At 36.0% G+C, this 24,582-nt stretch overlaps 1 protein-coding gene and 1 pseudogene across 1 annotated transcript; one reads left to right on the top strand and one right to left on the bottom strand.

Moving 5' to 3' along the window:
* The first annotated feature begins 713 nt into the window (after positions 1 to 713).
* On the top strand, positions 714 to 4,754 carry LOC145115108 (beta-galactosidase 15-like). Its single transcript, XM_079051285.1, has 15 exons — positions 714 to 882; positions 1,004 to 1,212; positions 1,313 to 1,382; positions 1,498 to 1,590; positions 1,680 to 1,823; positions 1,928 to 2,016; positions 2,106 to 2,211; positions 2,322 to 2,409; positions 2,532 to 2,650; positions 2,806 to 2,967; positions 3,053 to 3,246; positions 3,341 to 3,554; positions 3,640 to 3,864; positions 3,956 to 4,453; positions 4,531 to 4,754. Exons 1-15 carry the CDS (start codon positions 715 to 717, stop codon positions 4,636 to 4,638), a joined length of 2,487 nt encoding a protein of 828 aa, XP_078907411.1. The 5' UTR covers position 714; the 3' UTR covers positions 4,639 to 4,754.
* A 17,333-nt stretch (positions 4,755 to 22,087) lies between these two features.
* Positions 22,088 to 23,048, bottom strand: LOC145117416 (ethylene-responsive transcription factor ERF017 pseudogene; annotated as a pseudogene).
* Between the last annotated feature and the right edge of the window lie 1,534 nt (positions 23,049 to 24,582).

Below are 24,582 nucleotides of genomic sequence, written 5' to 3'. Positions count from 1 at the left end.
TGGCCCAATATCAACTTCATCATTATCTCTTTTTACTTTTTGTACAGTACGTCATTTTTTTCACCACATATCTCATCCAAGTGTGAAAAAATATGAATTCAAAACCATCCAATGAAAGATATAACGTAATATTCAACGATGTAACTATAAAAGTTTGACATATGTTGATCAACATTAATTCTGGGATTATTGTACCCTCGCATATGAGTATTTAAGATATATTTAAAAAGTAATATAAAATTATTGCAAAAGGATATGATATGTTTGAAACAATAGTAACATTAATTGCTTAGTTGTTAATGTGGCAGGGAGGACTATTTAAAAGAAAAGATTGATATTACACGAATATAAAAGTAATTGCAAAAGCTTATTTGATACGTTTGAATAAAAATAATTACAAAAGCTCCTATGATATGTTTGAAAGAATATGACATGACTTGATATAAGTAAAAGAAGGTACGTATTTCTAAAACATTGTCTTTTGTACCATTTAAAAAAGTGGAAAATATTTTCTAAATGAATTGCTATTGTTTTGGTGTTTTTTAGGAAATGTTAGAACAAACATCGGAAATTGATTACTTAGATTTATACCACTTCAACTGTTGAACACCGAATTTTCATGAGCTTTCAACTACTCCACAATTCACTATGATAACATCCCTATAAATATACACCACTTGTTGATACTGATCTTCTATGCATTCTCCCTCGATCATGATGGGATTGACTACTCTCCTTTTGCTTTCTCTACTTCTTCTTCATCAATGCATATCAACCGCTAATGCAACCAAAGTTTCTCACGATGGTAGGGCCATCACCAGTGATGGCCAACGCCGTCTTCTCATCTGTGGCTCCATTCATTATCCACGTAGCACGCCCGAGGTACATATAATTATATACCACCTTTCTTTAAAAAGATTTATACGACCTAGCTAATCTCTGTACTATAACCTTAATTTGTAACCATTGTCTTATCAAACATAAATATCATGTGCTTTATTAGATGTGGCCTGATTTGATTAAGAAGGCTAAAGAGGGTGGCCTTGATGCAATTGAAACTTATGTTTTTTGGAACGCTCATGAGCCTTTTCGTCGCCAGTATGACTTTTCTGGCAATTTGGATTTAATAAGGTTTATAAAAACCATTCAAGATCACGGCCTTTATGTTGTTCTTCGTATCGGACCTTATGTTTGTGCCGAATGGAATTACGGGTTTGTTATATTTTCTTTTCTTGCATTAATTTGTGTCTACTTATTTCAAACATCTTGCTTTATATCATTAATGTTGCATGTTTTATACTAATGGTTTCAGAGGATTTCCACTATGGTTGCACAACATGCGTGGGATTGAAGAACTTCGAACAGCTAATACTGTGTACATGGTAATTATATTTTATCAGTTATTGATCATATTTTGTTAATTGTTATAATACATATGCACAAGTTGGCCATCAAATATAGCTAACACGATTGCTTTTGTGTATCGACGAATATCAGAAAGAGATGCAAAATTTTACTGAAAAGATAGTCGACATGGTAAAAAAAGAGAAGCTTTTTGCTTCTCAAGGAGGGCCCATCATTCTTTCCCAGGTATTCTTGTTTAATGCAATCCTTAATTCATTTTGCATTTATAACTATCAGTATAATTAATATCGATAATTATATTGAATCATAAACAGGTCGAAAATGAGTATGGAAATGTGATGACATCTTATGGACATGCTGGGAAAGTTTATGTCGACTGGTGTGCAAAGATGGCTGATTCACTTAATATTGGTGTCCCATGGATCATGTGTCAACAAAGTGATGCTCCAAAGCCTATGGTAACCATTAATGAATTCATATTTATTTTAATTTTACAAAGGCAACTATATATCTTGTAGCTTAGAAGTCTGATTAATTATAGTCTACTTAATAATGTTGCCAGATAAATACATGCAATGGCTGGTATTGTGATGAATTTACTCCCAACAATCCCAATAGCCCAAAGATGTGGACTGAAAACTGGACTGGATGGTATTTTATATAATTATGTCAATATTACTTCTTTATTTTTGTTAAATTTGCTTTATTGTTATGATAAATTTTGGGATTAATAATTATAGGTTCAAGAGTTGGGGTGGTTCAGATCCGTTTAGAACAACTGAGGATCTTGCTTATGCTACGGCTAGGTTTTTTCAGCATGGAGGCACTTTCAATAACTACTATATGGTATTTAATACTATTGTTCTTCTTTACTTCACAATTAGTTCATGAATCTTAATTGTAATTAAATAATGAATCAATATATTTACAATATGTTACATTCTTTATGTGCCTAGTATCATGGTGGCACAAATTTTGGTAGAAGTGCTGGTGGTCCATTAATCACAACCTCATACGACTATGATGCTCCTCTTGATGAATATGGTTATGTATCTTCTATTTTCGATTTCACAAATTAATACGGAGTACATGTTAAATAATATTGATGATGACATGCAAGTATGCAACTCAACTGATCAAATGATGGGATTTCTGGCTTGTTATAGGGTATTTCAATCAACCCAAATTTGGGCATTTGAAGGAGCTCCATGACGCTCTCCATTCCATGGAGAAGGTTCTCACCCATGGCAATGTTTCACACACAGACTTGGGGAATTCAGTTTCGGTAGAACTATATATATATATATATATATATATATATATATATATATATATATATATATATATAATTACGTGTTTTATAAATCTTTTGCTGCAAGCCAAACTTGCTGAAAATTAAGAGTATGTTTAATTTTCTTTGTTTGTTTATGGGGATGACAGGCATCGATTTATCAGTCAACCGATGGAACTGGTTGTTTTTTGAGCAATACAAATACGACATCGGATGCTAGGGTTAGTTTTCAAGGAGCACTGTACGATGTTCCTGCATGGTCTGTTAGTGTACTTCCCGACTGTAAGAATGAAGTCTATAACACAGCCAAGGTAGGTAACCAAATACTTATCTTCATGTATGGATAAGAATGGAAATGCCGTTAAGATTTGCATCCAATGTCTGAACTTTTCACAGGTGAACACTGAAACATGGGTGATAGAGAAGAAAGCAAATCAAACAGAGCAAGAACCAGTACCATTGAAGTGGGCATGGAGGCATGAGAACCTCGATGACACTGTTATTAAAGGCAAGGGAGACAAAAGTGCTTCTAAACTGATGGATCAAAAAGCTGCTAATGATGTTAGTGACTACCTGTGGTACATGACCAGGTATATATATGATCACTTTATAGATTAACAATAACAATGATAATCAACTTAGTTACTTATTAACTCGAATATTTCTTTTGATTATCAACTGAAGTGTGAATATTGATGAGAATGACCCGATTTGGAGCGATGATATGAGCCTGAGAGTTAATTGTACTGGTCAAGTTCTCCATGCATACGTAAACGGTGAATATATAGGAAGAGAATTTGTTACATACGGAATTTTCCATTATGTTTTCGAGAAGAAGATTAAGTTGAAACCTGGCCTAAATCAAATAACCTTACTTAGCGTCACCACCGGTTTTCAGGTAACAAAACGAGAACTACGTATATTTGACTATATATTGATTTATATTCATCATATGCATGTAATGTTGTTTGTATATGGAGCAGCATTATGGGCCGAAATTTGATATGATTGCAAATGGTGTGCCTGGTCCAGTAGAGATCATAGGAAGGAAAGGTGATCAAACTGTCATTACAGATCTGTCTTCCCACGAATGGTCTTTCAAGGCTGGAATAAAAAGCATCGATCAATATAATAACCTTGTTAAAGTCGATTCCTCCGAGTGGAAAACTCATGACCTTCCCACACAACGAAAAATGACTTGGTACAAGGTATACGAATGTATTTCATTTGGTATAAAGATCAAATGTTTAATCTTATTACTTATTAGTAAGTACTTGGAATTGTTCTGGATGCATGCAGACGACATTCAAAGCTCCGATGGGAACAGATCCGGTGTCTTTGGATCTTGACGGATTGGGTAAAGGACTTGCATGGGTGAATGGGAAAAGCATCGGTAGATATTGGCCAAGCAACATTGCAAAAAGCCATAATTGCTCGGAGAAAGCTTGTGATTATCGTGGTAAATATGATAACAACAAGTGTGTTAGGGCCTGTGGTCTACCGACGCAAAGGTGGTATCATGTTCCACGATCGTTCTTGGTGGATGGTGATAAGAATGAACTGGTTTTGTGGGAGGAATTTGGAGGCAACCCATCGTCGTTGAACTTCCAGACAGTGTCAGTCGGAAAGGCATGTGGTTATGCATACGAGAATAAGACGATGGAGATATCGTGCAGCCATGGTAGAAGCATCACAGGAGTTCGATTTGCTTCTTTTGGAAACGTTCAAGGGAGCTGTGGGTCGTTTCAAAAGGGGACTTGTCAAGGGAGAAAGAATGCTTTGGACGTATTGAAAAAGGTAAATGATCAACACTGCATGTTTGTTTAATGTTTACAGTCATAATATGAATTGTTCATAATATTATTCGTGAACAGGAATGCATTGGGAAGGAGAAATGTGTGGTTACAGCAAATGAAGCCGTGTTTGGATCCGTCGATTGTAAGGGTATCAGAAAGAGACTTGTTGCAGAAGTAGTTTGTTAGTTATTGTTCTTTTCATTATTTTTTTGTTTGTTTTAGAAACAAAGACTGCGATCTTGATGGCAGTTTACTTCTTTAATTAAATTTGGGACTGGTTGGAAATTTTATTAATTTTTTTCAAGAAGAAAATAGACCTGTGCATGTATCTATCAATGAGTATGCATGTATCTATCAATGAGTACTTGGTAAACCACAAAACCTATTTAATAGTGCGATAAAGTTTTTCTTTTTGGTGCGGTGGTAGTAAAAAACCGCACTATTAAAACTCATTCGCATTAATAAACCAAAGAACCACACCATTTAAAGCATTTTTTGGTGCGTTTTTCCTATATTCACATTAAAAGACATTAAAAACGCATTATATAGTGCGTTAGTTTAAAACCGCATTATTAAATACATTTATAAAAATAAATTCCAAATTTTCGTTTCCCTCTCAAATTTTATATCTAATAAACCGCTTCAATAAAAGGTAAGGAATCGCATCAATAAAACATATATCCCTATATTGTTTGTGTTTCCCCCCTTTGCAGAAAACACAAAACGCAGATAAACCTATGTCTTTTCTTCTTCCTTCTTTTCTTTTTCTTATTCACCGTTGGTGGCGTCGTGTTGTTCAAGGTGGATCAGAAATATATAGGAGATTGTGGTGCGTGGATGGTTTTCGGAAAAGGCAGGGGTTTCGTGGTCGGTGTTCTCGGCAGCAAACAGGTGGCGGTGATGAATGACAACAGTGGTTTAAGGGTGGTTTTCGATGGGTGTTTGGTCTCGCCCACATGGTACACACCGGCGGCGGAATCTGATAGCTTCAAGGATGATGAATTTGGCCCCCAATTTCACCTGCGATTCCACACTCCACAACCCTCTATCTTCGGTGGATCTTATTGCATCTGTGTATTCTAGTAACATGGGTCTTCGTTATTTACAAGAGGGTTTTCATTTTAACATGGATGTTGATGATTGCATACATTCCAACGAAGCTTTCTGGGAGTGTTGTTATACTATACCCATTTTGTTTGACCAAAGAATTCTGATGATGATTCCATACATTTAGAGAAGGAATAATCGTAAGGTTAAGGATAAGAATCCTGGTTGTTTTTTCTGATGATATTAAGGAAGGAACAACGATTTGGAAAATCTAACAAGATGAAGTCACAATTTGACAGATCCGACCATGTACAAAACTTTTCTTAGTTTTCCATTTTAGGATTTAATTTTCATTAAGCAGATATGTATAATGTTCTTCCATATCAATTCTTTGATTTATGCTATGTGAATGGTGGTGGAAGATCGATGGTTGTGGTGAGGTTGCATTCAATGGAAAGGCTGATACGATTCCACCATTTTCACCTGCAACTGGGTTTTTTTTGGTGCAATATCCTTATTTGGGGCGGGTTTTTTTTTTGTTTTATTGGTGCGGTTTGTATTTTTTCTGGATTATTTTTTGGTGTGGTTTTGGCTATTTTTTGGTGCGGTTTTAGAACCGCACCATTAAACAAGGTTATTTTTTAATGCGATATTTGTCTGTGCAGTTCAATACCCGCACCAACAAATCATTTTAACCGCATCAACAAATTCTTTTTGTACTAGTGAACGATAACGATATATTTGACTTACTGGGGATAATATCCTCAACTAATGGGCTCTAAAAAGCTTTGATTTTCTCTGACCGTGTGGTGGACCTCGATGATGGGTCTGATGGGCCGCGGGCCCGAGATGGGTAGAATTGGCCCTGGAAACGAAACAATAGGCTGTAGCTAGACTAGAGAGTGGAGCGTTGTGGATCTAATGGACTCCCTAAATTTGGGGAGGATAGGTCCACACCGGGAATTAATATAGGGCACCACAAAGGAGTTCAAATTGTCATAGAAAAATCACGCAGTAAACACATTGAAGTTGAAACTATTCCTAACCTCAACGAAAAAATGATGCCTAAATCGTCAAACACAATCGGTTTTAATCACCAACAATCGTCCTCGACTGCAAGCATCTCCAAACCACAGAGAAGATATAAAGGTGCCAAAACCCCTTCTTCAAAAAAAAACAAATGTCGGTTAAATTCAGAGACATTGTTCGAGCTTCTTCAGCTCGAAAAACATGCTCCAAGTCATGTGATACTACCAATCGCAAACTGTCATCTACGTCTAGAAGTGTCGATCCTCCTAGCCAAATCAACTCCACCAATGTTGAATTAGTCAAAACCACGAAGATTGGGGATTCTGTTGGCTTCCAATGGAACATGGCTGGCCAATTATTGAGAAAAGAGATAAAAGGTGAAGGTGCATCGACAATCCCTCAATGAATTTACCAACTTTCAACATCAGTGGCACTGATAACTCAAATAAAGCAGAAAAAGTTGGGATCTTGAAAAAAGAATTTCATTTAAGTATCATCTATATACACATGATACTTCGATGGTGAACATTAATGATATTCCCATACATGATTTCTTGGATGGTGTAATACCTGGTTTTTGGGATTAGAATTTTTAGGTTAAATAGAAAAAAAAATATTATTTGCATAAATAAAATAAATAAAAATTGAAGTGAAATTACGAATTATAAATTAGAATAATGGTTGATATTAAATTTAATGGAACAAAACATTATTGGAAAATTTAGTGAAAAATTACTCGAAGTGTCAAATATATGTAAGTTGGACTTTGACTAGCATGTTGACCAAGTTGAGAGAGTGTGACCATTTTTGTTAGAAGTCATGGTAGGGAAGGACTAGAGGTGGCAACTTCCTAAGTTAGAGTTGCACATATGGTGGTTGGATTATTATAGAGAAACATGGATTCTTGAGGATGGGAATTGAAACTTAGCAAATAAGATGCATCCCCTCTCACTTATTTCTTTATATCATGATTTTGAGTAGTTAGGAGCTCTCCTCATGCAACTTTCTCTCTCTAGTGGTGTTTTAAGTGAACTTTCTCTCTCTAGTGGTGTTTTAAGTGAAGAATCAAACATTTTCTCATCAAATTTGAGCTTAAGGAACATAACTCAACATAATATGAGAGGGGATGAAAGAATGATGAACTTGAGTTAAAAAATAGAGCTCTAGAGCTGGAGTTTGAGGTTTAGGTGGGAGATTTAAGTCATCAAAAAAGATTAGGATCATTTGAGGTATAATTCTCCCCATGTAGACTCCATTTCGAGTTAGGATTTTGAGTGAGAATTCAAAGTCGAATTTAATAAGTTTTGATGCTTGTTTGTTTTCTAAACATCCTGGAGTGGTTTATATGGCCCTAAACTTAATTCTATCATTCACTTGATATATTTGATGTTTGGGCAAAAATGTAGCCATAAACCCTAGAATCTCAAATTGTGATTATGAAGTTGTTAAACTATTCTCTAAATGATTCTATGACCATAAATGTACTTTTGTTGCAATAAATCCATACTGGATGCACAAACTCAATGAATGAGAGAATTAAATCGTGGATGATTGGAGTTAAGGATTCTATGGTTGAATTATGAACTTCTACTTGGATTTTAGCATCTAATTATGTAAATTCACTACAAACAAAATTATATTTAGTGGCACAAGTCTTTAGTGACATATTATTTCTTGTGTAACTATATTATCTTTTTAGTGGCACACATATTATATGTGCCACTATAGCTAATGAAAATACTAATTTTAATTATTTTCCTGCTCCTAATTCCCTCCACGGTCTAAGATGTTCCCCTCTTTATTTTATGAAATCAAATTAACACAAATGAATAGAGCACACCTCTTTTCATCCTCACTGGTTCACCACCAGTTCTCCAAGCCACCTCTCCATCTCTTATCTCCTCCTCATGATGATTAATAGAGCACCACCTTCTATCCTCCTCACCAACACCACCACAACACCGTCTTGTAGTACGATATATTTCAGAGGTTAATCGGGTATGTATGCCACATCGAATGATATGTATGGCATGTCAAATCAGATTTATGTCATATTGAAGCGGATTTAGGGTTTTTGTTATTCCCCCATGAAGAACATGAACCCTAATCAGGTATGCATTCTTCAATCATTTCATTCTCCTTCAAGCACTTTCCCATCTCCTCACTATATTCTCATCGTAGATTTAGGGTTTTCGTTCAAATGTGTAACGTTCCAAAAATACCAAGTGAAATTCATTTTCAAACACAAAAAAATCATAAATTCATTTTTTCAAAAGATAATCAAAGTGTAAAGTGCTCTCAAACATCAAAGTGAAATCATAAATTAGTAATGCGGAATAAAACTCCAGGGGATGTAGTGCGATCAAGCTGTACCCTTCCCTTTGGAACCAGAAGTACCTAAAACATTTAATCATAAAGTCATAAGAACAAAGCTTAGTGAGTTCCCCAAAATACCACATACCGTACATATCAGAAAAGAACGTGTGAATGCTATGGTCCTCCTACATTCTTACAATCACTCGTTATTCCATTCCTCATGCAGTCTTATTTGTTATGGTCCTCCCATAGTCTTCCGTACGGTTGCAGGGTCCTCCCATGGTCTTTCACACAAATTACATGGTCCTCCCATGGTCTTTCATGCAAGTGTCATGATCCTCACATGGTCTTTCATGCAAAAGTCACAAAGACAATCTAGCATCCTACATAGTATAGTGAGAAGACTCACTTCACACTCGAAGTAGAAATACTACAGCTCATACAATCATGAAATTGGTGCTACGACCCACCTAGCAAAACACCCGAGGTCAAAACTTAGTCAACCTTCTAAAACTAGCAATTTGTCAATAGTCAACTAGGTCAAAAGTCAACGGTCAACGGTCGCCATTTTGTGGCCAACCCATGGCCACGTCATGGCACATAAATGACGAAACTGTCATGGCACCTGAAGTTATAGAATTTACTAAATTCGTTTCTATTTTGGTTGCTCATCTTTTTCGATTCTAAACACATACAAACTAGCCTTTATACTAAAAGATAAAGTTAATTTTATTTAATTGTAAGATTAATTAAAAGACAAAAGATTAGGATATTTATAATGTAATTGTTGACTTTTAGTCAATTGAATTAAAAGATATATCAATCTAAATGTGTGTGTGTGTGATTGTGTGTGTGTGTGTGTGTGTGTATATATATATATATATATATATATATATATATATATATATCAATGTTGCAGAAATCGGCCTTGGCGGCCGATTAATCGTTTGGCAGCCTTGAACCGATTATGATTAGGGTGCTTGGCGGAAATTGGTCAAAATCGGTCAAACTCGGGCTTGGCAGTCCTTGGTGGTCCTCGGCCGTCATAGGCAGGAAATATCTAAAAAATTCAAATTATTTAATTTTCAAATTTTACACCAAAATTTTTAATTTTCAAATTTTTAAGCTTTACAATTCTAAGATATTATACTAAAATTTCCAAATTTTAATCGCTTAACGCAGTCGACCGCCGAGCTACCACCGAATGATTTTCACAACCTTGATATATATATATATATATATATATATATATATATATATATATATATATATATATAGAGAGAGAGAGAGAGAGAGAGAGAGATAGAGAGAGAGAGAGATATAGGTTCAGGTGTTTAAAGTAATTATTGTGTTATCGTATGCATAAATGTGGGCCAATCAAAATTTAAAAAAAAAAAAAAAATTTAATAAATAAATAAGGGTAATTTAGTAATATGATTAACAACTTCCAAAAATAATCCCTATAATCATGGTATTGACTTTTAACCCTAATTTCTCCAGGTTTTATATCTTTTTTTTTGAAACGGCAACGTACTCCAATACCAATACCCACCATCGCCCCTGACTTTCACCATCCTTCCAACAAAAAGATTCTGATTACGAACCCTAATCCCTCTTCCGATCTACACTTCTTACTTCCTTTGATCCATCGATTTCTGTTCAAATCAATCAACCAACTTCTACCAATCAGGTTAGCTTACTCTCTTCTCTTTAGTCAGCGTTTTTTTCTCTTCCGATGATCCATTTTTTGTCCAGTTCTAGTTTCTCTGTTGGTTACGAGGTTTATTGCTCTACTTGTTTGATTGAATTATTTTTCTTTCGAGCTTCGTATTCGAGTGAATCGATGTTTGGTTAGATTCGATTTTTGATATAATGAAGTAACATGAAGCTATGTTCGAGTTAATTTTCACTTAGGGTTTTTTCCTTCCGTTTTTGTTTGTTACAGGAATCGATAACTCAGCTTTATAATTCCAATGCAAGTGGAATTTGGGGGTTTTGAGGGATATGGAGATCATCGTGTTTCTTTCAAATGGTCTGATTGATGCAGCAAAGGGACTGATTCAAATGGTCTGATTCATATTTCAATTTATGTTTTTTTTTTCTAATTTAACACTTCATTTATGTGGACAGTGCAGGATCTTGACAATGTTGAATTCTGAAAAGGTATCAAGTATGTTTATGTAGATGATTCAATGGATGATATTGGTGAGATTCCAATTCTATTGGAATGGAATCACGTATTCCAATTCTGTTGGAATGAAATCACGAATTCCAATTATGTTGGAATCACAGAAGTTGATGCTTGAAGAACGGACCACATTATTTTTCTAGAATGTATTAGTCGTTAGATTTTGATGTTTTCTTTCCCGTTTTGAAAGTTTTTTTAGTTTTATTCTTTAACAATAAATGTAATTCTTAACAATTGTTACATGTATTCTACAAGAAATAATGTATTTTTTGTTTTTATTCTTCAATTGATTGTTCAATAATTTGTTATTCTACAAGAAGTTCTTAAAATCATGATCAAGAAATAGGTTCAAGAATATTTTTATTATTTATGGTTCAAGAATATTTTTAATTTTGAGTAAATAATTAAATAAATAAACATATTCTGTCAGAATGTCTGAATTAAAATAGTTATAATTCGTAAAATCGGATTTTTAAAATTAATAGAATCTATGATCCCTTAAAATATGCAATTTTACTTTATTAAATCTATATTAATTGACTAAAATACCCTTGTAATAAAACAAAATCCTGTTTTATATTAACAATGTGAACTTTATGCTTCCCATGGAAATTACGCCTTATGGTATATTGTTTTTGATGTAAGCGTGCGTGGTTTACCGGATCGTCAAGAGAAGAATATAGTCAAATAAAGGTATATGTTGATCGCAGTTCTCAAGCATTACTTGAGCCAAATCTCCTTGTAACTTCGTATGGTCAATTCACCATTTGGATTCATGATCCTCGACTAATCCAGTCATGATTGTCAAATTAGTATTAGAAGAGATTAACATGCTATTTAAATAAGTCAATAAATCTCGTTTTCTAGGAATCTCATAGAGATGGAGATCGACAATAGTTTGTCCACCTAAATAACTTCATTTTGTAATGTTTGGCTAATGCACTTTACATTGTGAAGCCAAATATGGATCCTATCCTTTTCTTTAATAATTTGTTATTGGGTAATTATATTAAAAGGATTTCTTGATCAAACTAATTGGGTTCTCTTTTCTTAAATAGATGGCATCTTGTACTATTCCTCCTCATCATTCCGCACCACCTTCATCAAACTTCTCACTACTCTCACTCCTCTCGTGGGATAAGCTCACTGGTCCTAACTACCTTGCATGGATTCGAAACGTGAGGATTACTTTGAGGTATGAAAAGAAGGAGTATGTGTTGGACGGGTATCTTGAAGAGGAACTTTATGATGATGCTACTAAAGAAGAAGCTGCCAAAAATGAAAAGCATGGTCATCTCTCTATCGAGGTCTCGTGTCTAATGTTGGCGACCATGTTTTCTAAACTCCAAAAGAGTCATGAGAACCTTAGGGCATACGACATGAACGAGCAGCTCAAAGACATGTTTCAAGAGCAAGTTCGAAATGAGAGATTCAAGGTGATGCAATCGATTCGAGGCTGCAACCAATAAGAGGGTGGTTCTGTGACTACCCATGTTCTAAAGTTGAAAGGGTACTTTGACATACTTGAACGGCTTGGCTTCCCATTCACTCAAGAGTTGGCTATTGATGTCATTATTAACTCTTTACCTAGTTCATATAAGCATTTCACTATGAACTACTATATGAATGGTTTTGAAAGAGTATCATGGAGCTACATGGGATGCTCTAGATAACTGAAGAAAGCATTGTTCCACTAGGAATACAAGTTCAACCACTGCTGTGCTGGCTATTAGGGAATGTGGTGTAAAGAGAAAAAGGCCCTTTCATCCCAATGTAAAGAGAAAGGGAAAGGGAAAGTGGGTGCTCCTGTAACACCCGTTTCAAGTATGAGCTAATATGTTATATTTTAAGCTTTCATTTTGGGTGGCCACGGAGTGGTGGAGCCTCAACATGACGTGGCAATATTTTAATGACCACGAGATTTAATGACCAGCCACAACGTGACCATAAGTGCCACGACATGGCAGCTGATTTTGATGAAACCCTAGATTATTAGGTTGGACCCCTATTTAAAGGAAGTGATAGATAGGGTTTCCTTGACCCTCAGTCTCCATCACCTCCAGAAAGCATCTTTGTGAAACCCTAGCCTTCCTTGTTGAGTATTAAGCTCTTTGTGGTGTTTTATTGCATTTTAAAGGAAGAAGAAGAAGGTGTTAGCCAAAGGATCAAGAAACGACTTACCTCCATCCCTGGAATCATTCTCTGGTCCATTTGTAAGTCCTCAAGTTTCTATCTTAATGACTCCTTGGTTGTAAATCTAGTTTCTTAAGCATATTTTGGTCCGTTAGAAATATTTGGTTGGTTTGAAGTGAGAAAGGTTGCAACTTTATGACTCTCCTGAGTCCTATGAACAATATATCTTGTAGATCTAGGTTGTAGTTGGGATTATTGACCTTGCATGAGTTTTTGGTCACTTTTAGCTCATTTTGACCTAAAAATGGATTCTAGACATGCATTGGACATGCATGTATATAAGTCACCCACCTTTATGCTAGATCTGGTATGGGAAACTCTTCTGGAGTGGATGAGTTAAGGGCTTTTCAGATTAATGGATTAATGATTAAGTTCTTGTTGTACCTTATTAAACATTTTGGAAGATATTTTGGTTTTAAATATTGATAGCATAGTTGTAAATTGTTGTAAAACAAATTAAATTTTAATTTAATTAATTTTCTTGTGTATTCCATTTATTATCTTTTTTTTTAATTTTATATTCCATTTAAATTTATAAAAAATCAGACTAGATTTTCAAAAAGAAATGTTTTATGATAAAAAAATTGCAGCTAAAAACAAAAAAATTCCTTAATTTCAACATTTATATAATGACATTAAGAAGTGCTACAAAAACAAAAAAATCTATAGTGACATAAAAAAGTGACACTAAAAACAAAGTGCCACTAAAAGCCTTTAGTGGTAGCGTTTTTAGTGTCACTTTTTTTGTGCCACTGATTACCAACAAGGCTTTTAGTTGCACTTTTTGGGTTTCAGTGACACTTTTTCTGTGCCACTAAACATCAATATTTTATTTGTAGCGATTATATTCTAGTTCATGAATTGATACATTAGGAATGATTTATATGAAAAAGATGAAGGATTAATTTACCTATAAGTGGATCTAGGAATTATTTGGCAATAAAGGCAAAATTAGAAACTATGAAATTGGAATATTAATTCCAAAGTTAGGTCATGAGTCTACAAACATTTGAATTGAATTAGGAAAAAGTTTAAATGCATCTATTATGACCCAAATGTGGTCTAAAAGCTTTTGTGTACGTTACACGATTCATTAGTAAGTGTATGAGAATTTTGAGCACTTAACTTCATATGTAAAATTTGATGAGAAATAGGACCATAGAATTATTGTGATGAACTTAATGGATTAAGTAAAGTGTTTTAGCATGTCTAAATTCCTTCTAAATATGTTTGGGAGCCCATAGCGATTGTACAAAAGATCACTATAAGAAACCACAAGTTAATATACATAGTAGGATGACCAAATGGGAATGAGAACTGAAAATGGTAAATTGTTGTGCAGAACGTGATGCATAATGTAGAATGTCGATGCACACATAAATATCTACCGACTTCTTTTCATATTTTGTCACTTCCCAAAGTTTGGCTTATCCATTTGGTCTGATTTTACTTACGTAAATCTTAAATGGGTTAAAAATGTAATAATTTAAGAGTTCGGAAGTTTTATGCCCCTAGGGGTATTTTGGTCATTTTTAGTAACCTATTATACACCTTATAATTCATTATTTAAGAAGGTTTACCCTTTGTGCAAATTGTGGGAGTTATAAGTCATTTTTAGAAATAATATTGTTTGAAGCTAGGGCAACCTTTTGGACATATCAGACACTTCAATTTAACTTGTGTTATTAAACCCCAAGTGTTCTAAGTGTTTTAAATTGTGTTTTTTTGAGGTTTGATTCGAATAAACTATATTGTCATCCCTTACTCTAAATGAATCAACATCGAGTAATCACTAGGAAAATTCATTATCAGTTCATTTTGATTTGTGTTCAAATTTCACTCAACCGACTCGACTGAAATCATAGTGAAAATTCCACTCGATCGAGTAAAATTCTGTTTGCACACATGAAAACGTCTTTTTTTTTATCAAATTATTTTCTTGCTTCCATTATCTTCTTTGTTGCTTCCATTTACAATGTTAGTTATCACTTATAATATTAATATTTGTAAAATGATTTTAACAATATTTCGTTGTTTGTCAAAATGCAATTTAACTTGCTATCTTGTATTACTTGTAAACTATTAGTTAGTTGTGCTGCATAGTAACCCTCAATATCAATCCATTTAAAATAAATTGATTATTAGTTATATTAACTAGTGTTCGTAATTAAAACTATAAATGTTGTTTTGTTGCATACTAATATAAGAGACTAATGGACGAATCATTCTTTACAAGTAGTTTCAAAATGTTGAGAACCACATATTAGAAAAAGAATGTGACCATAAAACCTCGTCTTTGTCGATTGGCAAAATAATGATAGGTAACTATTTAGGTACTTAATTTTTGCATTAAGCTATTAATAACATAAGATGTGTTTACTGTTTCAAATTGCCTCCTTTTGAAAGATATATTTTTGAATTTGTCCCAAAACATTTGAAGTTCTAGCTTCAGCCCCACTAGTTCTAAACATTATGTTTTGCCCCTAAATACTGATATACATACCACACACATATATACATATATAGCCACATACAAATGCACAACATAAAAATAAATGAACATAGATGAACATATATGTATACAGTATACTCGAAAAACAACAAACTACAATGGCTATTTTTGTAGTTATCTCTATTTGTAATAATCTTTTCCTTTGAATGATATAGAAATTATACTAAGACTACATTATAGAAATGGTCCTTGTTGTTTACCTCTATAGATATAGTCTAAGTTTTGGAAAATTAATGCCAAGTATCTATATTGTTCAAAATCAAGCACATTTGGTCCTTTAGGCTTACACCATTAAATTTTTATGTTAAGTTTATTGTAAAAAGACTTTTTATCCTTCCTTTTAATATTATATTATGTTACGTTCGGTAGGCTTTCAAGATTATGCTAACCACCACAACTTGTTGCCCCAAGTTGTCGCAATTGGAACTCAGAATTCTTCAAATTATCATAGAGGAACTCCAATCAAACTTAGATAATGTTGGTGGAGACTTGGAAGAGTGTAATTTTAACACTAGTATAAAAATGATATTTGGTAACAGTTTTATTAAAATAGCTTAGCCATAGTTTTTCTTATTTATGTGGCTAAAAGTTATTTATGAGATTGTGGTATTGTTTTAGCTACATTTTAACTTAATAATCCTGACCATTGCTATTGCCAACAATATATACACAATTTTAATGTCTTGTTTAATAGTGCATTGTTGATCGCGTGCGTTTTATACTGATGAAATGTCGATTGTAAAAAATGCTCAAGGTGGACCAAAAAATGATGTTACTGAAACGCTAATTAATTTCCCATGAATCTTATATAGTGTGATTTCATTAATAAATAGGTAGGGTTGATACATAATGAGCTACATATAAAAACCTATACATTAATACAAATTAATGGGCCTACTGTAATACTCAAACTGGATCTGAAATCTGGAGGTCGAGACTGAACACTCAAACTGGATCTGAAATCTGTGAATAAGGAAGTAGGAAGTCCTTTGGTGAAGATGTCTACGTATTGAAAGGCCGATGGAACATGAAGGACTCGAACAGAACCAGTAGCAACCTTGTCTCGCACAAAATGAAGATCGGTCTCGATATGCTTCTTGTGTTGGTGTTGAATAGGATTAGAAGACATGTAAACCGTGCTTATGTTGTCACAATAGACAAGAGTTGCTTTGGTGACTTGTGAGTGAAGTTCCCGAAGAAGATTGCGAAGCCAACATGTTTCGGCTACCGCATTTGCAACACCTCGATATTCGACTTCAACACTTGAGCGAGAGACAGTCTGTTGTCGTTTTGATGACCATGATAAAAGATTGTTACCAAGAAAGACGCAATATCCACTTGTCGACCGACGAATGGATGGACATCCCCCCCAATCTGCATCAGAATAGGCAATAAGGCCCGAGGTTGAGGAGTGATGAATCTGTAGCCCGAAGTCAAGAGTACCACGTACGTATCGTAGAATGCGCTTTAAAGCGTGCATATGTGGCTCACGAGGATCATGCATAAAGAGGCATATTTGTTGTACCGCGAATGATAAATCTGGTCGGGTAAAGGTGAGGTATTGAAAACCACCAGCCAAACTGCAATATAAGGTAGGGTCAGTGACTGGAGTTCCATTGCAGTCATGTTTTGACTGCATGTTGGCTGGTGTTCTGCATGGGTTGCAATTGGACATGTTGGCTCGATCAAGAAGCTCTAACGCATACTTGCGTTGAGATAAGAAAATGCCTTTATCATCACGAGCCACCGCAATACCTAAAAAATAAGATAAGTCACCCAAGTCCTTCATGGCAAACTCAGTGGCCAGAAGGGAGATCGTGCGCTGAAGAAGTAAGTAAGCTGCCTCAGTAACCCTGCGAAAAATAAATAAAGAAGAATCGCAACGACTGTGAGTAAACCCGATCTGAGTGATATAAGTAGCAAAACGTTGAAACCAAGCCCGTGGGGCTTGTTTCAACCCGTAAAGTGATCTCTGTAGGTGACAAACATAATCCGGGTGTACAGGATCACGGAAACCCGGAGGCTGATGCATGTAGACTGTTTCAGTTAGTTGACCGTGTAAGAAGGCATTCTTAACGTCAAGCTGATGAATAGGCCATTTGTGAGAAACGGCAAGGCTGAGAACAGTCCGTATAGTAGCCGGTTTGACAACCGGGCTAAAAGTCTCCTCACAATCAATGCCTGGTCTTTGACTTTTACCATTAGCAACCAGACGAGCTTTGTATCGCTCGAGAGAACCATCTGCCTTATATTTCTTATGAAACAGCCACATTGAGCGAACAATATTCGCCCCGGCAGGCCTTGGAACAAGGACCCAAGTTCTATTAGCAATAAGTGCATTAAACTCATCTTTCATGGCAATGGTCCAATTTGGATCTTGAAGGGCATGAATATGGGATCGAGGAAGAGGAGATTCAACGGTGGTGTGAAGATTGAGACGGGTGACAGGTTTTCTGATTCCTAGGCGACCGCGAGTGACCATAGGGTGAGTGGGAGGTGGGTCATTTGAATGTTCGGGGGAGGGCTCGTTAGAGTCGATTGGAGTGTGAGGAGGGGTTTCATTATTTGTAGGGTAGAAGAGAGGTGTACTATCGGTGGGGGAAGGGGCGGGAGTAGAGGTGGGGGGGGGGGGGTTGGAAGTGAGAAACTCACGAGTAATAGAGGATTGATTATCAATATTTTCAAGAAAAACATAGGAAGGTGGTTGGTTTGGTGTCATAGAGCGGTAAGGGAATGCAGTTTCGTCAAATGTGACGTGACGGGAGATTAAGATTTTGCGAGTAGGAAGGTCGAAACATCGGTAACCCCGATGTTGGGTAGGGTAGCCAAGAAAGATGCAAGGGGTTGATCTTGGGGCTAGTTTATGCGGGGTGGTAATGTGTGGGTAGCAGAGGCATCCGAAGACACGAAGATGAGAATAGAAAGGTGGTTTTCGAAAAAGTTTTGTGAAAGGAATCTCATTGTTTATTGAGGTAGATGGTGTGAGATTCAAGAGATGAATAGCCATGTGAAGTGCTTCAACCCAAAAATTTAGAGGGAGGTGAGCATGCAATAGAAGGGTGCGTACGATATTATTAATGGTACGTATCATACGTTCGGATTTCCCAATTTTTTGGGAGGTGTGAGGGCAGGAAAAACAAAAGGCAATACCATTTTGATCAAAAAGATTGTGAAACTGTTTGTTGTCAAATTCATCCCCATGGTCACATTGGAAAGATTTGATTTCGGTGTTGAATTGATTTTTCACAAATGCGTGAAAGTGTAAGAATTTAGAGAAAACTTCGGATTTCTTTCTAAGTGGGTATACCCAGACAAAATGAGAAAAATGATCTAAAAAGAGGATATAGTATTTTATGCCACTAATACTTTCAATTGGAGATTCCCAGAAATGAACAATGTCAAACAAACCAGAGACAATATTATGCGAAGTAGTAAATGGTAAACGGATATGTTTGCCAAGTTGACAAGCTTGACAACCAACATTACTAGGTGTTTTATTACAATGAATGAAATTATTGGAAACTAAATGATTAAAAACATGTGCTCCTGGATGACCGAGACGCTGATGCCACAAGGATGAGCTGCCGGATAGAAGAGCAACTGGAGATTGAGGAAGAATGGGATAGAGGTCACCGGAGCTGTCACACCTAAGCAAGAGCTGATGAGTTTGGAGGTCCTTCACAGAAAAACCAAAAGGATCAAATTCAATGGAAACTTGATTATCATTTGTAAATTGACGAACAGATATAAGATTTTTTTATAATATTTGGTGTGACAAGGACATTGTGAAGATGTAGGGGACGATGTATAGTAGGAAAGTTGGTGTGACCGATGTGTGTGATAGGAATGGGAGAACCATTGCCAACAAAGACATGTTTAATGTGACTCTTAGAGCTAATAGTACTCAGTTTACCTGAATCAGATGCTAGATGTGAGGTAGCTCCTGTATCCATGTACCATTGTGCATCCGACCCATTATTGATGTTCATTTAAATGAAGACTTGAGTGAGATCAGTGGGTTGGTCCGGGAACATGGGTGGGAACCATTGAGATGGAGGGACCACCTGGGTTGATTGAGGAGCTGCATAGAATGCAGCAACTTGTTGTTGTGTCGGGGTTGATATACCCGAAGACTGAGATGGGCTGATCCGAGAACCCCTTGCTGCTGTCGACGTTGTTGCTGGTGTGATGTGGATGGTGGCGGGCGAAATAGCTGCTGCCAGGAGGGGTAAAACCAGGGATAAGGAGCCCATGGAGGTGGATATTGTGTCCAATTCAGTCCCGGTGGTTGTTGTGATGCAGCAACTGTAGATCCGACTTGGCGTCGATTATCGGTTGCATGTGATCCACCCCGACGTGGCTGTTGAGGGCGGCGTCCACCTCGACTATTTTGATAGGATCCCCGGAAAGGGTAGGTCGGATGATTACCGACATGAAGTGCTTGAGGGGAGGATGTATGATCCATATGGAGGGGTTGGGTGGGGCGATTTCGATTCATAGTGCGTTCTTCCAAGGTAAGTATGGATCAACATTTGAGGAGAGAGGGTAGAGGGTCCTGATGTCGCAACACAGTGGCTATGTTGTCAAATTTCGATGACAGCCCGTTGATAAGGTAGGTGACCAAGGTTGGGTCAGGTACTGGAGAGCCGATGTTGGACAGTAAATCATATATGACCTTCATCCGTTCACAATAATCTGAAATTGTAAGATCACCAAGAGTTAATGTCCGCAGTTCATGATCTAGTTCTATCACTCTTGTTTGTTTGTTGTCGCGGAATAAGGTTTCAAGGTCGGTCCAGATAGTATGAGCGGTTGCACCGGGTTTTAGGATCATGTTGAGAAGACTTTGTGTTACAGTGCCATAAATCCACAACTTGACCAGATCATCAAGATTCGACCAAGCTTCATCTTTGTCATCAGCGGGTTTGGATGATCCAGTGAGATGGCCTTTAACTCCAAAACCGTTGCAATGTGTTTGGAATAATTCTTTCCAGGCGTCATAATTCAGTTTGATTAGATCCAAGATGAGAGGAACATAGACTTTGATGTTGGTTATAGCAAAGGGTTTTGTGTTCTTGGATGATTCAGACATCGTGTTTGAATAAAGAAGAAAGAGGAGTAGAGAAGTTGTAGAGAGAAGAACATGGGAGAAGAGAAGGGAATGTGTCCGATGGCAAGATGCTGTCAGCGGCGGAAGGGTTTAAAGGAGGTAAAAAATGGTCTCTGATACCATGAAACGCTAATTAATTTCCCATGAATCTCATATTGTGTGATTTCATTAATAAATAGGTAGGGTTGATACATAATGGGCTACATATAAAAACCTATACATGAATACGAATTAATGGGCCTACTATAATACATACAATATATACGGCTAATAGTTACAAATAGCAATTCAGGTATGGAAAAATAATTTTGGAGAAGATTCAAGAAAGTTTAGGTCATGGTGGCCAGAGAAATGATGTTATAGTTGGTGATTTAGATGTGGATAAACTAAAAGAGGAAAATGGTTTAGAGAAATTGTTTAAAGAGATCGGACATATTTGAGAAATTTACATTGGTGATTGAAACAAGTGTGGATTTCGAAAAAGTTGTTGGCGAATTACAAAAAGCTAAAGCAACTCGGGTGAAAAATGTCAATAGCAAATCATACATTAAAAAACATATAACTATATGTTCTAGATCCAAGTATACAAAAAGAAACATAAAATACAATACCAAAATAAAATATCATTCATGTTTGATATTCATACATAATAAAATACGAAACAAGTAATCAACAATGCACCCGACTAAACAGTAGCCAATAGTTGACTTTCAGGACATTAAATAGTATCATCAAATTCTAATAAAACACCATGATGGTGGTGGTGGTGGTGAGGATGGCGTTTGTAAAGCACTATTAATTAATTAGAAAAAAAAAGATAAAAATGATATTTTTACATTAAATTTAACAGAAAATTTTAATATTGTTAGCTTAGAGGACCAAATGTGCTTGATTTTGAAACTATAATGATATTCAATTTCCCAAAACTTAAACTTGGACTAACTGGAGTTTAATGGTAATCACTTAAAACTCAAACAATATAAAATAAAACGAGTCTTAAGTTTGAATTCTCCGAACTCCAACTTTAGGATGATTTCGAAAACAAAATAATAATTGGGTCACATGTCACGAGAAGCAATTTCACTACTTAATACTTTTAATCTAACACATATGAAACACGTGGGAAACAGGTGATTCGTTTGATGAAAAAGTGTTATTGGTACATAAAAGAGAGCTAGTAAGTTGGCTATAATAATTGGAAAGGAAACAATGAGAATGACAACTATATAAGGACAGCGTATCTCTAGAAGATATATTATTATTATTTTGTATTCTCTCACTATACACAAAGGTTATCCACATATTATTATTGTGAATAAATGCGAAAAAATGAGATTGGTCCCATTAATAAAAGGTAGTCCATCTCCCTCCCCATAATTGGGTTACGTTATTAGTTCAGAAACTCCGGCAACTAAAACTTTTCCAGAATTCTGATCGATCATATCCTGCAGTATAGTAACGTATATATCTAGCTACAACATATTGTACGTTTAAAAGTTCCAGAGGAATGATGACCCTTGCAAGTATATCCCATCACTGTTATCTTCTCCGTATACATAATCACTCGGAGGTGGCGTCGTTGTCATGAAATAATCATCAAATCCCGGATATATCCCAAAATCTGGCACACCAGTATTGTTATAGTTGGTACTGTTACCAATATCATTATGATCAAGATTCATGTAGCTGAAGTCATTTAGAAACGGAGATGTTGGGTCGAGCTGCGGGGATTGGGAAGTCCAACCCTCACCATGATCCGTCTGAAAAGCTCCGTCGGAGATGGAAGGCGAAGGGGAATCCTCAGAGGAACTGGAAGAGGAGGAGTTATTATCTTCGGTGGTGGTGCAGTTGGAGTTGGAGATCGAGTTTGCAAAGCGAGCAGCTGCAGCTTGGATCTCGGAAGGAGGCAACGATGTACCTCCGGGAATGTCAGGGATTTGGTCGCGAAAGTTGAACTTGGCGGTGCTGCCACGGAGACAGTAGAGGGCGGCGTCGAAGGCTCTTGCGGCTTTTTCCGGTGTGTCGTAGGAGCCTAACCAGATCCTTTCACGGCTGTTTGGTAGCCTGATTTCCGACACCCATTTCCCCCATTTCCTTTTTCTCACACCTTTATACTTGGCGTCACTACTCCTGTCATGAGCAGATGGTTTTTCTGGTTTAACCATTATTGTATTGTTGTTAAGAGACTTAGAGTGCGTTGGTGTTGTGTTTTGGACTTTGGAATTGGCGGTTTCTTATATATATGTGTGGGAGGTGACTGTGGGAGTGACTGGTGGGTCAACATGACGCGTTGACTGTTTGACCGGGAAACATACGTGGCACTACGGTTAGTGCTTACGCGTTCTGGTCATCCAAGAGTGGTTCACGTGCGTTTAGAGTATCCACAATAATGTCATCTTTGGTGGCATATATCATGTCACTAGGCTAACCTGGCTATTTGTTCCGATAAAATTAAGGTTGCGATTGGTGCCTCTTAGTCAAAATAATAAATTAGATTTTTTTTTTGAGCTTTTTCATATTTGTTGTGATAAAAGCGTAACCTTGCAAGTTTTTTCATATTGTATACTAAATTTTGATTTTATCTTAAATTTGTTTCATATCGTATATTTTTATCGTGTCATATCATCAATTGACACCTCAAGCTATAATAATGTTTTCAGGTTATCTTGAAGTAAAATCTTCGAGAAACCAGCCCTTAAGTTTACAAATATTTTAAGCTTTTTTCATATTATTTTTTAAATGACCGAATGATATTAAAAGAAAGAAAGTAGAAAGTTAACAAAAGTTACATCGAAATAGAAAAAATAGTAATTAAACGCCAAGACATTCTCTTAATGCTAATTTTTGTAGTTCTATTCACAATCCAATTAAAGAACTAGTCAATCAATCTATCAATCTATCGATTCCTTCTAATCACTTTGCCAATAAAAAGAATGTCATTGTGAAAACTTCAAAGGGGTGTTTGACACGGAGCGTTTCAGAACGTTTGAGAGCTTCTAACTTCTAGCGTTTTACCAAACGCTCCATTTCAAACAAAAAATCTCGTTTGGCACTACAGACTTTTATTGTTTAGTTTAAACAAAACGCTCCAAATCCAAAAGTTACATCATGTAGCGTTTAACAAAACGCTACCCGCTACACGTTACATGCTATCTGTTTCCAGCTACCAGCTAGTTTTTTCAAACACACCCCAAATCAACCACGACACTGTGGCTATAATAACTTCTAAGACCTCCCTTTTTGATGAGTTTTTTAGGTTACAAAATAAGATTTTCATAACATAATTGACATAAAACAATTTATGGGTACATACAACCTAGAGATCTATGAGTTTTCTCATTATAATAATATACTTATGAAACATAATCAATTAATCGTCAAGTCAAACTTTGGAAAGTTAGCACTAATAGTGTGGATGCCTCTAATGGCTCTCACCCAAAACCCTAGAAACCCTAGGAACACAATATAGGAGAGAGGAGGAAGAGAATTTGATTTCCTACTATAACCCTAGGAACCATAGGAACTAACCAAGGTCCATATTTATAGTTGATGGAAACCCTATTTTGAATAATAAAATAATAATATTTTAAACCAATTCAAATTAGTTTCCTTATCAGCTATAGGAGGCTTCCAGAATCTTTCTGGATCCTATAAAAAACCGTTCAAGTGAATGGAGGTTTTAGAATTGCCTCCCTTGCTCGGTAATCGAACAATTTCAATTCAACCCTTGCACCT

Source organism: Lactuca virosa, chromosome 5, assembly GCF_052849685.1.
Source record: "Lactuca virosa cultivar CGN04683 chromosome 5, Lactuca_virosa_CGN04683_v6, whole genome shotgun sequence".
Taxonomy (NCBI): domain Eukaryota; kingdom Viridiplantae; phylum Streptophyta; class Magnoliopsida; order Asterales; family Asteraceae; genus Lactuca; species Lactuca virosa.
The sequence above is the reverse complement of the archived record's forward strand: the minus strand, read 5'-3'. Positions and strand labels throughout refer to the sequence as shown.